The 16,809-nt window shown below is 33.4% G+C and overlaps 1 protein-coding gene across 1 annotated transcript; it reads left to right on the forward strand.

Annotated features, from left to right (window-relative positions):
* Window positions 1-990: 990 nt before the first annotated feature.
* LOC128163909 (uncharacterized) lies at window positions 991-4,823 on the forward strand. The gene is made up of 5 exons (XM_052827593.1): window positions 991-2,781; window positions 2,953-3,084; window positions 3,430-3,581; window positions 3,967-4,084; window positions 4,268-4,823. Exons 1-5 carry the CDS (start codon window positions 1,027-1,029, stop codon window positions 4,523-4,525), a joined length of 2,415 nt encoding a protein of 804 aa, XP_052683553.1. The 5' UTR covers window positions 991-1,026; the 3' UTR covers window positions 4,526-4,823.
* The last annotated feature ends 11,986 nt before the right edge of the window (window positions 4,824-16,809 follow it).

Raw genomic sequence — 16,809 nt, forward strand, 5'->3', positions numbered from 1 at the left:
GGCCATAAATTTCATAATTTTGGTAGAGAAGTTAGTTGACATCATGACCATGTATTCAGTTTTTTGCCCACGTGTGTGGGAGTAAAGTAGAAGATTTTCTAAGATTTAATACATTTTTACTTTATTGCCATATTGGTCCCACCCTAGAGCAAGAACCCATGACCCAGAGGCCATGAATTTCACAATTTTCGTAGAGGGCTTCATGGACATCATAACAATGCATTCAGTTTTTTCCTCACATGTATGGGAGTAGAGAATTTTTTTTTGAAAATTTGGCTTTTTTTTCTGCATATTTGGCCCCACCTGTAATGCTCCAGGGGTGGTAGATCCATGAATTTCACAATTTAGATTTCTCTTACCATAGAGCTGCTTCACACCAAAAATGGTAACAATTAGCCCTGTAGTTTTTAAGAAGTTAAAATGTGACATTGTTAACACATGAAGACAGACAAAAACGGATAGCAATTGGTCACCTGAGTTTACTCAGGAGACCTAAAAAAAACTGGTGAATATGTTCAAAAGCTTTATGCATGACAAATAGCGTCAGACAACCTCTGATCACAATAAGCCAAATGAGTACCTTTGGTGACCTAATAAAATACTTCCCATTATTTTTATCAACAGTAGAGTATCTACAGTATCTAAATTTAAATTAAAATGAATATCAAAAAGCATGTTTTGCTATTTTTAGACAAAAACCCAGAAAAACAACTATCGGAGAAAGGCAAAGGTCTTTACACTTCAGGATGGTACTTTATTCTACAATCACAGAAAGCATTCCTTAGTAAGGGTTATACATGCTGATGAAAAAGATGCCATTCTAAAAGGATGTCACACTAGTGCTTCAGCTGGACACCAAGGAGTGAACAGGACTGCAATGAAGATTAGAGAACGATACTGGTGGATGGGAATGCAGCAGGACATTGTTGACTATGTGCGAAGTTGTGACAAATGCCAGCGAGAAAACCGTCTACGAAAACACCATCTGTGTTACATCCGATACCAGTTCAAGGTGACCCATTTTCCATGGTTGGATTAGATCTTGTAGGACCTCTCCAGGAAACAAAAAAGGGGAACAAGTATATTGCAGTTCTGACAGATTACCTGACCAAGTACGTTGAAGTGAAAGCCCTGCCCTCCAAAAATGCAGAAGAAATTTGTGAGTTCATCATAGAGGTGGTTTGCCGACATGGTTGCATCAAGACCCTAATCACTGACCAAGGAAGAGAATTTTGTAATGCTTTGAATGAAGAGTTATGCCAGATGTTAGGGATTGAGCATCGTGTATCAGCACCATATCATCCACAAACAAATGGACTTACAGAACGCTTCAACCAGACTCTCTGTTCTGCACTTGCCAAATATGTGAATGAAAAGCAAGATGACTGGGACCGATACCTACATCAAGTTGCCTTTGCTGCCCGCACTTGTCAACAGAAATCAACAAAAGAGACACCATTCTACCTACTCTATGGAAGAAAAGCAGTTCTGCCAGTTCAAGTGGATATTCCAACATCAGTGCCAAATACAGAGATGTCCCTTAAAGATGATGAGTTTGCTGAAATCTACAATGACAGAGTGACTTCCTTTGTAGAGCTTATTAAGGCCAGGGAAAATGCCAAAGAAAGCATCAGCAAAGAACAGAAGAAGCAGAAGATTTATTATGATAAGAGACATGGATCAAACCACAGCCTTCAACCTGGCCAAAAAGTTCTCCTCAAGAATGCAAAGCGAATCAACAGAAAAGGTGACAAAATGGCTCACAGATGGATTGGACCATATACCATCTCAACATGTGTAGGGAAAGGTGTTTTTAAGCTTGTGGAAAGAAGAGGAGTTGTGAACATTAAGAGCATCAAGCCTTATCAACAAAATCTGCAAAAGACAATGGAGAAACCTAATGGTAAACATGTTGAGAAAATCCAGGCCATGCAGTCCAGAGGAAAGCAGTCCTCCTTGAAAAATTGTGGACTTGAGAGACGTCGCAATAAAATGAGTTCAACCATTGCAGCAACAGGTAGATTGAGGCCAATTCTTCCCAGACGATCAAAGGCTGCAAGTGCCACAGATAACAAGACTGCTGTTGATCAACACAGGCACAAGAATGTGGGTGGAAAGTCCAAAAACTCAAAATTAAAAGAACTTCCAAACAGAAGAAAGTCCAACACTACAAAACCTTCTCCCATCCCAGCCATGAGACCATTTCTAAGGACTTCTGCGATACCTAATGTTCATGAAGACAGGCAGAAAAGACCACAGAAAAGAAAAAGATCAGCTCCAGTTGAAGAAACCCTCCCTAAGCGAAGAAGAGTTGCCAAACATTTGAAAACCTACAAAGAAGAAGATATTATGGATGTCATAAACAGATGCATGAGTTTGAACTTCTGCCCAGCAAGAACTATGTCTGCCATGTCACTTGCACAGAAACATTGCCCTATGATGTCATTTTACCTGGACAGCCAAAGAGACAATGATGATGAACTGGACCTCTGTATGCAAGACCTTCTACGTATTGTTCAGTCAAAGAAAAGACAGTCTTTAGCAGACCCATCGCAGATAGTTCCAGGTCTAATGCTTGCCTCTGCTTTATTTGTTGAGTCGGAAAAACATGCCACAGAAGCTGCCAAATTGATTCAAACTTTTGAAAAAGTTCCCTTAGCTGAGCCAGTTCCCTCCATTATGAAGACAAGAGAAGATATCCATCGCTATAGGGTTGGTGGCATTGTTTTGAAAGAAGAGGATTTCAGCACTCTGGATTCTCAGAACTGGGTGAATGACAAGGTAAATATGAACACAGTACATTTTCTATCTAACTTAAAAATCAATAGTGCAATTAAAAGTAAAGTAAGAGTCACAACATTTAACTCTATTTACAATGCACTGTATAAAAAGTTGCAGAATTCGATTTTTTTTTAAAGTCAAGTCTAACTTTGATTTATTTGACTTTTTCAGATTATCCATTCCTATCTGGGGTTGCTGACATGGCAAACAAATTTAAGAGAGGCACATGCAGCATATGTTCTTCCTTGTTTTCTGGCAGCAAAGTGGGAAAGTGGAGATTATTCATCGTGGATGTTTGAAAAGGTAATTATAATTTGAAATGATTAAAAAACAAAAAAAGGTTAAACTACTTATTCTGCAATAAGATATTTCTTAATTTTTGATAATGATGTCCCTGAAAATTAATTTCTTATTTGTATCCAAGATGAGTCTTGCTTACAATATGCTTATAATAGTCTTAATATATATTTTCATTGAAACTATATATCCAAATAGCAAAGAATAATATAAATGAAATAAAGTTATGGAATAATACAGCTGTAGTGAAAATCTACACATTGTGGAGAATTGGAAAATAATAGAAGATAAGTAGGTCTGACCTCAAGTTTAGAGTGAAAAGTTTTGCAAATTTGTTTTATTCAATTACAGGTTCCCCTTCATTTATATGAAGTACTCCTTTTGCCTGTATGCTACCAGAACCATTGGTTCTTGATGGTTGGCTACCCAAAATTTGAAACCATCATGGTTTTGGATTCCTTACCAAACAAGCAGAGAGAGGAACGCTACATAAGTCACTGGAGGTAAATAAATGATTATATATTTGGATACAGAGGCTAGGTTGTTACCATCAGATTTATCTTGAATTTTTAATTTTAGCCATTCACTATAATATTAGTAGTTTAAAAGATAATTTTATATGAAAATTTGAATTTTTCTCTTATCTTTACATATCATAAGCTCATGTTAAATCTCTCAGAGATAAATATAGTCTGAAAAAGCAACGACGATCCAGCTTTCCGAATTCAGTTGAACAAACTTACATGAATATATATATTTAAACTATATGAAATGCATTTAACAGAAAACAAAACAGATATATAATTCTAGTATGAAGTTTCATTTTGATTGTTCAAATGAATAAAGATAATTTGCATTCTAATGATTAAGGTCTTCTATTTGTTATAGGCATTTCATGGAAGCTCGTTTCGATGTTGACCCAGAAACACCACTGACATGGACCCATACCCCCAACACTTCATCATCTCAGAGGTATGGCAACTCATGTGGGGTTTTTGTCCTAATGGTAAGTAATTTTTAAGTTTAATTTTCAATATCCCAATGATGATGATTTCCCAGTATTATTTCCAATACTGTTTCAGATACTTATTTCATTTTTGATTTATTTAATATTTGTATCAGCTTAATAACATACATGTATCACACAATTTTATAATGCTTTAATGCAGCAATTTCAATTTACTTTCAGAATGCTGCAGCTGTGTTGAGAAAAATGCCTCCCCAAATTATGCGCCAGTGCCATGCTATGGACTACAGGGTGTATGTGACAAAGATACTTCTTGGGAAAGGCAGAGAGGACAGCAAAGGCCTTGCTTGCGACCTACCATTCTGCGCATCCAACTACAAACGACAAGTTCAGTGTGGAAAGTGTTTGCGTTGGTGCCACCATGCCTGCCTTGGTATTTCTCAGAAGGACACTGTGACACATTGTATTTTTTGTGTTTGATGATTAATGATGAATCTGTCTGTTTGTTATTTAGTTTGTTGTATTTGAAGTTATAGTGTTTATGATATAAACATAATATAACTAACTGTTTTTCTCGTGATTCTTTTGTACTCAAATTCAGCATGCATTCATTTCAAATAAGAGGAAGATTCAATGTTTTGTAACCATAAGGCAAAAATAAAATTATCATTTGTTTGGAATTGCCTCCCACCTTTTTAAAATACCCATTACTGATAAAATTATATTTGCAAACAATGAAAAATAACTTTTTTTAATGTGGAGATTTTTATTTTTACCAATTTTTAATTAGTTAAACTTCAAGTTTAAAAATAAAAAATAATCCCTCCCTCCCTCCCTCCCTCCTGGGTCAAAAAACCTCCAGGTGGCAATTCCAAACAAATATTTTTTTAAAAGATGGCCTAATATCTATGAAAAAAAAACAAGAGGCCCAAATAGCCACATCACTAAATTATAATGATATTAACCTGAGCATCAATGGTCATAACTTTTGTCAAAACACCATTAAGAACTCCACACAAATAATACTGTATACAGGGTTATTTTTGCCCTATTTAATTTTTGCCCTTCTACTACCAGGGTATTGCAATCAGTTTTGCCCCATCTTAAATTCGCCCAGAAGCAGTTGTCTTTAAAGAAAGATGATTAGAAACATTTGAATTTACATAGTTGTAAATTAGCCCGTTGACAACAAGGGCATAAGGAGCGAAAATTAAACAGGGGCTAATATTTCCATATACAGTATCTTGACAGTTTAGTAGCATTTAGATACAGTTTAAGGTGGAATGTCCCTCTGATAAGAGAGATAACTTCTGTAGAAAATAATATCACTTTGTTTCTGTTAACTCACAATTATTAATGCATGTAACAACAAGGGAAGTGGTGCATGGTCCCAATTTATGTTGGAAGGCGATACACTTAATTGAATTCAAGGATAGAAAAAGAAAATTAGAACTGAACCCCATGGCTCTTTTGAAGCAGGGGGGGGAGGAATTAAAAATAGAGGGGGGTTCAAAATATCAGGGCCATAATATTTTGAACCCCCTCTCCAATAGCAATGAAAAATAGAGGGGGGTTCAAAATATCGCGGCCATAATATTTTGAACCCCCTATCCAATGGGAATTGGAAAAAGGTAGGGGGTTCAATATATCGCAGCCATAATATTTTGAACCCCCTCTCCAATACCAATGAAAAATAAAGGGGGGTTCATAATATCGCGGCCATAATATTTTGAACCCCCTCTCCAATGGGAATTGGAAAAAGGTAGGGGGTTCAATATATCGCAGCCATAATATTTTGAACCCCCTCTCCAATACCAATGAAAAATAAAGGGGGGTTCATAATATCGCGGCCATAATATTTTGAACCCCCTCTCCAATGGGAATTGGAAAAAGGTAGGGGGTTCAATATATCGCGGCCATAATATTTTGAACCCCCTCTCCAATAGCAATGAAAAATAGAGGGGGGTTCAAAATATCGCGGCCATAATATTTTGAACCCCCTCTCCAATGGGAATTGGAAAAAGGTAGGGGGTTCAATATATCGCAGCCATAATATTTTGAACCCCCTCTCCAATACCAATGAAAAATAAAGGGGGGTTCAAAATATCGCGGCCATAATATTTTGAACCCCCTATCCAATGGGAATTGGAAAAAGGTAGGGGGTTCAATATATCGCGGCCATAATATTTTGAACCCCCTCTCCAATACCAATGAAAAATAGAGGGGGGTTCAAAATATCATGGCCATAATATTTTGAACCTCCTCTTCAATGGGAATTGGAAAAAGGTAGGGGGTTCAATATATCGCGGCCATAATATTTTGAACCCCCTCTCCAATGGGAATTGGAAAAAGGTAGGGGGTTCAATATATCGCGGCCATAATATTTTGAACCCCCTCTCCAATACCAATGAAAAATAGAGGGGGTTCAAAATATCGCGGCCATAATATTTTGAACCCCCTCTCCAATGGGAATTGAAAAAATAGAGGGGGGTTCAAAATATCATGGCCATAATATTTTGAACCCCCTCTCCAATAGCAATGAAAAATAGAGGGGGGTTCAAAATATCGCGGCCATAATATTTTGAACCCCCTCTCCAATGGGAATTGGAAAAAGGTAGGGGGTTCAATATATCGCAGCCATAATATTTTGAACCCCCTCTCCAATACCAATGAAAAATAAAGGGGGGTTCAAAATATCGCGGCCATAATATTTTGAACCCCCTATCCAATGGGAATTGGAAAAAGGTAGGGGGTTCAATATATCGCGGCCATAATATTTTGAACCCCCTCTCCAATACCAATGAAAAATAGAGGGGGGTTCAAAATATCGCGGCCATAAAATATTGAACCTGGGTTCAATATTTTATGGGGGGGTTCAATATATCGCAGCGATATTTTGAACCCGGGTTCAATATATCGCGGGGTTCAAAATATTATATGACACCGGGACCCTTCGTTTACCAGCACGGGAACTTATATATTTGTTGGTGGTTTTTTACATCTTATATATTAATGGATATTAAATCAATATACTGAATGTGACTTTTTTACTTAATAAGATTTTGACTTCCATTCAGTTTGTAACAAAAAATTGTATATAATTTATAAATTACATGCATTTTTGTATTTAAAATGAAATACGGAACTTGGTCTTCAGCGAAAAAAAAAATATATAATACCTCAATGGAAAATACCCGGTTTTCATGAACACTGCGCCGTTCCAGTATGTTTAAATATTTAATTGTATACATGATTCTTAGACTATCAATTCTATAACAAACAATTTTACTAATTACTGGTGACTTATTTACTCCATGTGGCAATTGCAAATGATGTATACATATACTTGTACATACAATTGTATGATGTACCAGGCCGGTTATGTGACATAAATACCATTATAAATATATTTAAATAATTAACCCCTATTCATGATCACCGGTACAGTAATTAATTAGCCTCTAGATTTTACTAATACATACATGTATCTTTAATTTGTAGACGTAACATTTTTAAGACCCAGATATAGGAAATGATACTTTGAAAATGAATTACAAATGTATATAAAATTTTATTCACTATACGTATCGTATACATACTAAGATTTCAACGACTTTAGAAACCCTGACGTGCACCTGGGCACACGACACAACTGTTGTGTATGTCTTGTATATTCTGTGTTAGTTCCAGGGGTTTTCTTAAGTTGGACAAACAATAAACTCTAATTTGATATACACAAACGATCAAAACTTTGTCTAGACAAACAAAGCAGTAATATCCTGCCCGCAATAACAAAGGCTGTTGAGAGTCTTTTCATCTTTAATATGTATCTAGCAGATCTAGAAAATAGACCTAGAAATAATTAAAATTTAAAAAAAAATACATACTTTAAACCGATTATCAAATTAAATCATGCATTGAGAGAGAGATTTAACCGATTAATTCATAATAGGAAACAAACATACTCTATCATCATTTTATGCACAGATTTAGATACAGAGACTGCGCTCAAACCTACAATAATTTTGAAACCAAAAAAAAAAAAAAAATAAAGAATTTTATAACGGCAATCTTTGTCCATTGCAACAGTGTTGATGATAGCGATCTGTGTTTAATGAAGCGACAATTAAAACCCATCCCTATACAAGAGCTTTTGCATTTAATATATGTTTTAATTGTTCAGCTTGATCAAACTTGACTTAAAGGGAACTTAAAAATGGTGTAAAGACAACTTAAAGTGAGCGTAAATGCCACTTAAAGACGCTTAAAGGTGCCTTAGAGATGGCTTAAAGGTGACTTAAAGAAGTTTGGACATTAAGGACCTATAAGCTCAGCTAAAAGGTGACTTAAAGGTGGCTTAAAGATTGTATATCCTTTAAACCACGTTTACGCCACCTTTAAGCCACTTCAAGGACTTGGTTAAGGATTGTTTTTCGTCCTGTGTATATATTTAGAAATTATGATACCATGGCTTTTATAATTGGGTCATTTATCGACCGTATAAATGATATAACGGGACAAAAATCACATTCAATAATCATTCATTAATACTATTAATACTATATTGACTTTTCTAACTAATAACTGATACCACATTGTAATATCCAATATATCATTTCAGCGTTTTTTGTATCTCTCGGATTGTTTTTTTTTTTTCTAGAACAACAATATTCGTCTTCTAGATCTATGGGTTTCAACTTTACAGCAATCAGCACAACACTTTACACAATTATTATTCATAAAAGTAAGTTGAAATGTCAATATCATCTTATGTAATCACGATATAAATTTTATTTTAAATTTTATTATGTTGTTGAAAGGTAGGGTTGCAATGACGTCAAAGCAACCCTTCATCTTTTTTCAACATTATATTATTTGCATCTGTAAGACATATTAAGATTCACAAACACTTGTTCGATACATGCATCACACTAAGAAACATTCAAAACTTTGTGATTGATTTCCTAACAGAATTGTTTATTTGTAAATTGTGGGTCCACATAAAGTGGATAATTATAAAGGAAATTGATTGTAAATGAGGAATAAGGAATCATTCTTTGAGTATTATGAGGTGATAATTTTGCACTGTTTATCTATTTTTTGTTGTAATTCGTAATTCTAGATTAACCCCCCCCCCCCTTTCGTTTCAGCCCATAGTTGATATGAAGGACCACTGTTGTTGTTTTTTTTCTTTTTTGTTTTTTTTTTCTCGTTCATATTTTTTATATAGAAAACAATTATGTTTTTTTTTCTATTTATGTGGGATCAAAAGAACTACATAGATGTGTCAAAATTATATAAAGCACTGGATTTTTTATTGACCACGATGCCGGAAATAATGTGTTCCAACCGTCTTGACTCCGGTGTTAGTTACTACTTTATTATTTCCTGTTTGAGGTGCTAACGGGACACATTCTCGATGTACACATGATTCATTGATTGTAAGTTTTTCCTGCATTTAGTTTTGTTCCTTTTTTTCTTTTTGTCATCCACAATTCACACCACGTTGATGGAACATTAATGTAGAGTGGAAATGTCATGTCCATTACTAACGTTAAAAGAAGTATGTAACTCAAGTTAAGGTTGTGTTTCTCCTGAGACGTTAACAGTGACGACTTGTATATATTTTACTGATGCTACCTAGCCAAATCACAACCTTCTCGTATTACTATATTTATTTTCTTTTACGAAGAGTTACTCTACATTTAATGTTACCTTCACGCTGATTGTTATTAATCTTTTTATTACATACACATTATTCTCTTAAATATTAGATCCATAATGATCTTTGGTTAATCTTCTCTGTGCAAGGTTGATATCTAAATCATTTTTTTTGGTTCACCCGTATGTGCATCCTGGATTCACGACTTATTTTTTACTCTTCTTTCTCTATCAACACAATGTGGGGGTGCAGTATTCTTTTCCACTTTTTTATATCACGGTAGAACAAATAAACAAACACCAAGAAAACCTCCTTAAAATTCTAACAGTAAACTGTCAGGGCCTTGGTGATGGAAACAAGAGGAAAGACGTTTTTCAAACCCTTAGAAACAAAAATTATCATATATACTTTTTACAGGATACCCATTTTACAGAAAAAGAAGAAAATATGATTAAATCACAATGGGGTTATAAAGCTTTTTTTAGTTCTTTTAAGTCAAACTCCAGGGGTGTAGCTATTCTTTTTAACAACAACTGTGAATTAGAGGTTCACAAAACATTTAAAGATGATAGTGGTAACTTTCTTATTCTTGATGTTTCTGTTGATGATTTACATGTTCTACTGGTAAATGTATATGGCCCAAATCTAGATACACCTACATTTTATACAAACTTATTACAGCATATTGAGAATCTTTTTACGAACCAACGTATTGTTCTTGGTGGTGACTTTAATTTAATTTTTGATAAAGAGTTAGATTCAATGAATTACAAAAGCTCGAATAATCTCAAATCAAGACTTGAATTACTAAGACTAATTGAAATTTTAAACCTTAAAGACTTTTTCCGTGAAAACAATCCAAATCTGAAAAAGTATACATGGAGAAGGAAAACCCCAGTAAAACAAGCCAGGCTGGATTTTTTCCTAATTTCAGATACATTACAAAATATGTCTCCAATGATTAAAATAGAAAATAGCTATAGGTCAGACAATTCCCCAGTTGTTTTATTTATAAAAAAGAATGAATTCTTAAAAGGTAAAGGATTATGGAAATTTAATAACTCCCTATTAACTGATAAAGAATATATCAAAATAGTAAAACAAATAGTTATAGATATTAAAAAACAATACTCCTGTTTTGTGTACAATAAAGACAATATATCCTCTGTACCGGATGATAATATACAGTTCACTATAAGCGACCAATTGTTTTTAGATACCCTGCTCATGGAAATAAGAGGAAAAACTATCTCGTACTCAACTTATATTTAAAAAAAAAACTCTTGAAAGAGAAGATAAGCTTAAAAAGGAAATTTTAAATCTAGAACAGAATTTGACTCAGGATTCTAGTCAACAACTTGAGGAAAAACACAATGAATTGGAAGAAATTAGGAATATTAGATTAAAAGGTCAATTTATACGATCAAAAGCAAATTGGATAGACCAGGGAGAAAAACCAACAAAATATTTTGCTAATCTAGAATCAAGAAACTATATTAATAAACAAATATTGTTAATTGAGAAGGACGATGGATCAATAATAAGAAAACAACAAGAAATTCTAAGTGAAACAAACACAGGATGAATGACCATCTTTAAGTCCTCCTTAAAGATAGCTTAAAGGTGTTTAAAGGTAGCTTAAAGACGATCTTTAAGCCACCTTTAAGCTATATGTGTTGCTTAAAGGTGGCTTAAAGAAAGCGTAAAGATGGCTTAAAGGCAGCTTAAAGACTATCTTTAAGCCACCTTTAAGCCACCTTTAAGGACAACTTATAGGTCCTTAATGTCCAAACTTCTTTAAGCCACCTTTAAGCCACCTTTAAGCTACCTTTAAGCCACCTTTAAGCCATTAAAAAAATTTTTAATTGAATATTGTGCTTAATTTCCAACAAAATATATTAACTTTATGAAAGAAAAGGTATTTAAACGGTTTTTGTTCTAGAAAGAAAAATGAAAAAAAAAAAAACCAAAAAACCGGCCATGGCGAGAATTGAACCTGGGACCCTTAGTTTACTAGCATCACCACACTTTCTCTGCGCCACGGCAACTTACATATATATTAGCGGTTTTATATCCTATATATCAGTGGATATTGAATCACTGTTTTGAATGTGTTTACTTGAAAAGATTTTGACAAACCATTCAGTTTGTAACAATCAATTATATCTAATTTATAAATTACATGCATTCATGTATTTAGAATGAAATACGGAACTTGGTCTTCAGTGAACAAAAATATATTATACCTAAATGGAAACCGTTAGGTTCACTATAGTAGGCTTTCTTAGTTAATAAATTTAAACCGAGTAGATAAACGTTCATCTAATTTATAGCTATAAAAATGTAAGAAAGAAAATGAAACCATTTCTTTTATTAAATGCATTGATACTATTAGGGTATTTGTTCAATTTCCCGCAATTTCCCGGTTTCCATGATCGCGGCGCCGTTCCAATATGTTTAAATATTTACATGTAATTATATGTACATGATTTTTAAACTATCAATTCTCTAACAAACAAAATTACCAATTACCGGTGACGTATTTACTGCATGTGGCAATTGCAAAATATATTAATGACTTGTACATACAATTGTATGCTGTGCCAGGCCGGGTATATTTGACGTATTTACCCTTATACATATATTTAAATAATCAATCCCTATTTATGATCACCGGTACATTAATTAATTAGCCTCAAGATTTTACTCTTACATACATGTATCGTTAATTTGTAGACGTAACATTTTTGAAACCAAGAGCTAGGAAATAATACTTTGAAAATGAATTACAAATGTAAATTAACTTTTATTCACTAGACTTATCGTATACTCGTATAATTATACTAAGATTCAACGCCTTTAGAAGCCCTGACATGCACCTGGGCACACGACACACCTGTTGTGTATATCTTGTATATTCTGTGTTAGTTCCAGGGGTTTTCTTAAGTTGGACAAGCAATAGACTTTAATTAGATATACACAAATATGCACCTGGGCACACGACACAACTGTTGTGTATATCTTGTATATTCTGTGTTAGTTCCAGGGGTTTTCTTAAGTTGGACAAACAATAGACTCTAATTAAATATAGACAAACAAAGCAGTAATATCCTGCCCGATATAACAAAGGCAGTTGAGAGTCTTTTCATCTTTAACATGTATCTAGCAGATCTAGAGTTAGAAATAATGAAAATTGAAAAAAAAAATACAAACCTTAAACCAATTATCAAATTAAATCATGCATTTTTGGTTCATTATCTTTATTTTGTTTAATAACCGGATGAACTGAGAGAGAGAGAGAGAGAGAGAGAGAGAGAGAGAGAGAGAGAGAGAGAGAGAGAGAGAGAAAGAGAGATTTTTTTCACCGATTAATTTATAATAGGAAACAAACATACTTTAATTAGTTTAATGCACATATTAAGATACAGAGACTGCCCTCATCCCTACAATAATTTTGAAACCCCCAAAAAATTATAAAGAATTTTATAACGGCAATCTGTGTCCATCGGAGCGGTGCTGATGATAGCGATCTGTGTTTAATGGAGCGACGATTAAAACCGCCTTGAACACCCCCCCCCCCTTCCTTGGAAATTATATTATCACTCGGATGACCCCCTCCCATCCCTATAAAAGAGCTTTTGCATTTAATATATGTATTTATTGTTCAGCTTGATCAATATTGATTTAAAGGCCACTTAAAGACAGTGTAAAGGCAGTGTAAAGAGAGCGTAAATGCCACTTAAAGATGCTTAAAGGTGGCTTAAAGGTAGCTTAAAGAAGTTTGGACATTAAGGACCTATACGCACTTGCTTAAAGGTGACTTAAAGGCGGCTTAAAGGTTGTATAGCCTTTAAGCTCCTTTAAGTCACCTTTAAGCCACCTTTAAGGACTTGCTTAAAGATGGTTTTTCGCCCTGTGAAAGACATTCTATGAGAACCTTTATACAAGAAAGGACATAATAGAAACAGAAAATATACATGAAAAACTGAAAGACTTTAATATACCTAAACTAAATCAAGAGGAATCAGAAAATATCGAAGGTCCTATTACAAACACAGAAGTTTTCAATTTTTTAAAAAACATGAAAAATGATAAAAGTCCAGGACCTGACGGATACACTAGTGAATTTTTCAAATTTTTTTGGAATAATATTGGATCTTTTATTACGAGAGCAATTAATAACTCAAACGAATTACTGCATTTTACAGAACCAAATAAGTTAGGAATCATAACTTGCTTGCCGAAAGCTGGAAAACAAAAACAGTTCCTAAAAAATTGGCGCCCAATAAGTCTTCTAAATGTTGTTTATAAAATAGCATCAGGATGCATTGCTAATAGGATTAAGTCACTATTAGACAAATTAATAAATAAAGACCAAACTGGTTTTATCAAAGGAAGGTTTATTGGAGAAAATATAAGACTCATATATGATTTAATGAATTATACCGAACTTCATAGAATACCAGGTTTATTAATGCTTATTGACTTCGAAAAAGCATTTGATACTATATCTTGGAAATTTATTTTTGAAACACTGGATTTTTTTAAATTTGGACCATCTATAAAAAAATGGATAAAGACCTTTTACAATGGCGCTAAATCATGTGTTTTGCAAAATGGATTCACTTCTGACTATATTTATCTTCAAAGGGGCTGTAGACAAGGTGACCCCATTTCTCCATATCTTTTTTTATTATGCGCTGAGATCTTAGGGATTTTAATTAGAAATAATAGGGATATTAGAGGAATTGTTATAGATGGAATAGAATATAAGCTTTCTCAATATGCTGATGACACCTCTCTTATTTTTGATGGTTCGCCTCAGTCTATGGATGGTATTTTAAGAGTTTTAGATTATTTTGCAGATCTTTCAGGACTAAAAATTAATTACACAAAAACTAAAATGGTTTGGATTGGGAGTAAGAAATTTTCAAGAGAAGTATTTAACCATACAAGATGGAAACTAAATTGGAATGACTCAACCTTTGATTTACTAGGAATAAAATTTTCTGTAACTCTAGATGAGATGTCTAGCATTAATTATGAGCCTAAACTGTCAGATATTAAAAGGATTTTAAACCAATGGAAATTAAGAAAACTAACCCCAATTGGTAAAATCTCAGTAATAAAAACATTGATTCTGCCCAAATTAAATCATCTGGTGCTCTCTTTACCTAACCCAGACTCTGATTTTACAAAAATTTTAAATTAGGAAATTTACCAATTTTTATGGGGAAGCAATATTCACAAAGTAAAAAGAAACACTATTATACAGGAATATGGATATGGTGGTTTAAAAATGATAGATTTTACAGATTTTAGCTCTGCTCTAAAGTCTAGTTGGATAAGAAGAATGATTTTCTCAGACACAAAATGGATAAATCTCTTAGAGGCAGAATTACAAACAAAAATTAAAAACATATGGGTTAAAGGTATGGACTTTACAGCTAATTTATGTAAAAATACAAAAAATATGTTTTGGAAAGAAGTTTTTAACAGCTGGATTTTAATAGTAAAAGCAACTAGACAGGAAGTTATGAATGTTCCATTTGAAAACATTTGGCTCAACCCAAAAATAAAAGTTAATAACCGTTCTTTTTTCCTAAAACACTATTTTAATGCTGGTTTTATACATATACAAGATCTTTTTGATAATGAGGGTGTTTTTCTTAGTCTAGAAACAATAGAAAACCAAAATATAAAAACAAATTTTATCGAATACGCAAGCCTAAGAAGAGCAATATTTGAAAGATTAGATAAAGACAATATCAATGAAATCAAATACAAGTCTGGCCCAAGTATCCCCAGTCATATAAATATCTTCTTCACCAATAAAAAAGGTTGCAAAGACATGTATAACAAACTTATTAAGGAGAAAAGAGATCCAATTACATCTGTAAATAAATGGCTAGAAAGGGGCTTTATTTTTAACAACAAAGACTGGAACAAAATATTTGAACTTCCGTTTAAAATTACTAAAGAGTCAAAACTACAATGGCTACAATTTCAAATTTTACACAGAATAATACCAACAAATGATTATCTTCACAAGATTAAGGTTAAAGAATCCCCAGTCTGCTCCTTTTGTAAAAGAGTTAATGAGACTATTGAACACTTATTTGTAGATTGCTATTGTGTAAAAGAACTTTGGGAACTATGTGAGGAGTGGTTGTTAAGGAAATTGGAAATGCAAGTAACATTTGACAAAAACTCAATTTTATTTGGAAAATATAAAGAGAGAAATTTGTATAAAGTACATAATCTTTTAATTCTAATAATAAAACAATACATATTTGTAAGTAGATATAAAGAAGTTCCAAAGCTGAATTTTGGTGCACTCGAAAATATAATGAAAAACAGAATATCCGTGGAGAAATATATTTTGCTTAAAAATTGTAGATTTTCAGAGTTTGAAAGGCACTGGCAAAAAATATGTGACTTATTATTATGATATACTAGCTATATTCATTAGATTCAATAGGTTATATAATGTACTCCCCCCCCACCCCACCTCGCACACAAACACTTTTCTTTCATCTTATTCTCACTATCTTCTTTTTTCAAGTAGTATACAGGTACATTTGTAAAGATATATGTATATATATGCATAATATATAGACCTACATTATGATCTTTCTCTTTAAGAGACAAGCTATTACATTGTGAGATATGTGTACTTGTATCCTTTGTATCTCTTTCTGCTGTCTTTGTCTTTGTCAAATAAATCATGAAATTCTAACAAAAAAAAAAAAAAATATATGATGCTTTAAGTGTGTTAACGTGGATTTACTGGAATAAACTGTGTTACCAAGTGTTTACATCCTTCATATGGACAAGACTGCCAGTCTCTGTGTGCCTGTAACGCTGCACACGTGTACTGTCATCATGCCTACGGTTGTGTGCGGCTTTCCGGTTAGAAACCTCATTGATAGATCATAAACCCCCCCTTTCAGATGTATATTTGTTATGATACAATATACAGGGATATACATTTGTAGGAAATAAATTTGAGTTCAGTATAAAAACAACTAATTCCCTGCGTTCTTATTTCTTTTTTCGATTTTTTATTTCTTGATTTCTATTAATTTAATAAAAAAGAAAA

The sequence above is a fragment of the Crassostrea angulata genome, chromosome 9 (genome assembly GCF_025612915.1).
Source record: "Crassostrea angulata isolate pt1a10 chromosome 9, ASM2561291v2, whole genome shotgun sequence".
Classification (NCBI taxonomy): domain Eukaryota; kingdom Metazoa; phylum Mollusca; class Bivalvia; order Ostreida; family Ostreidae; genus Magallana; species Magallana angulata.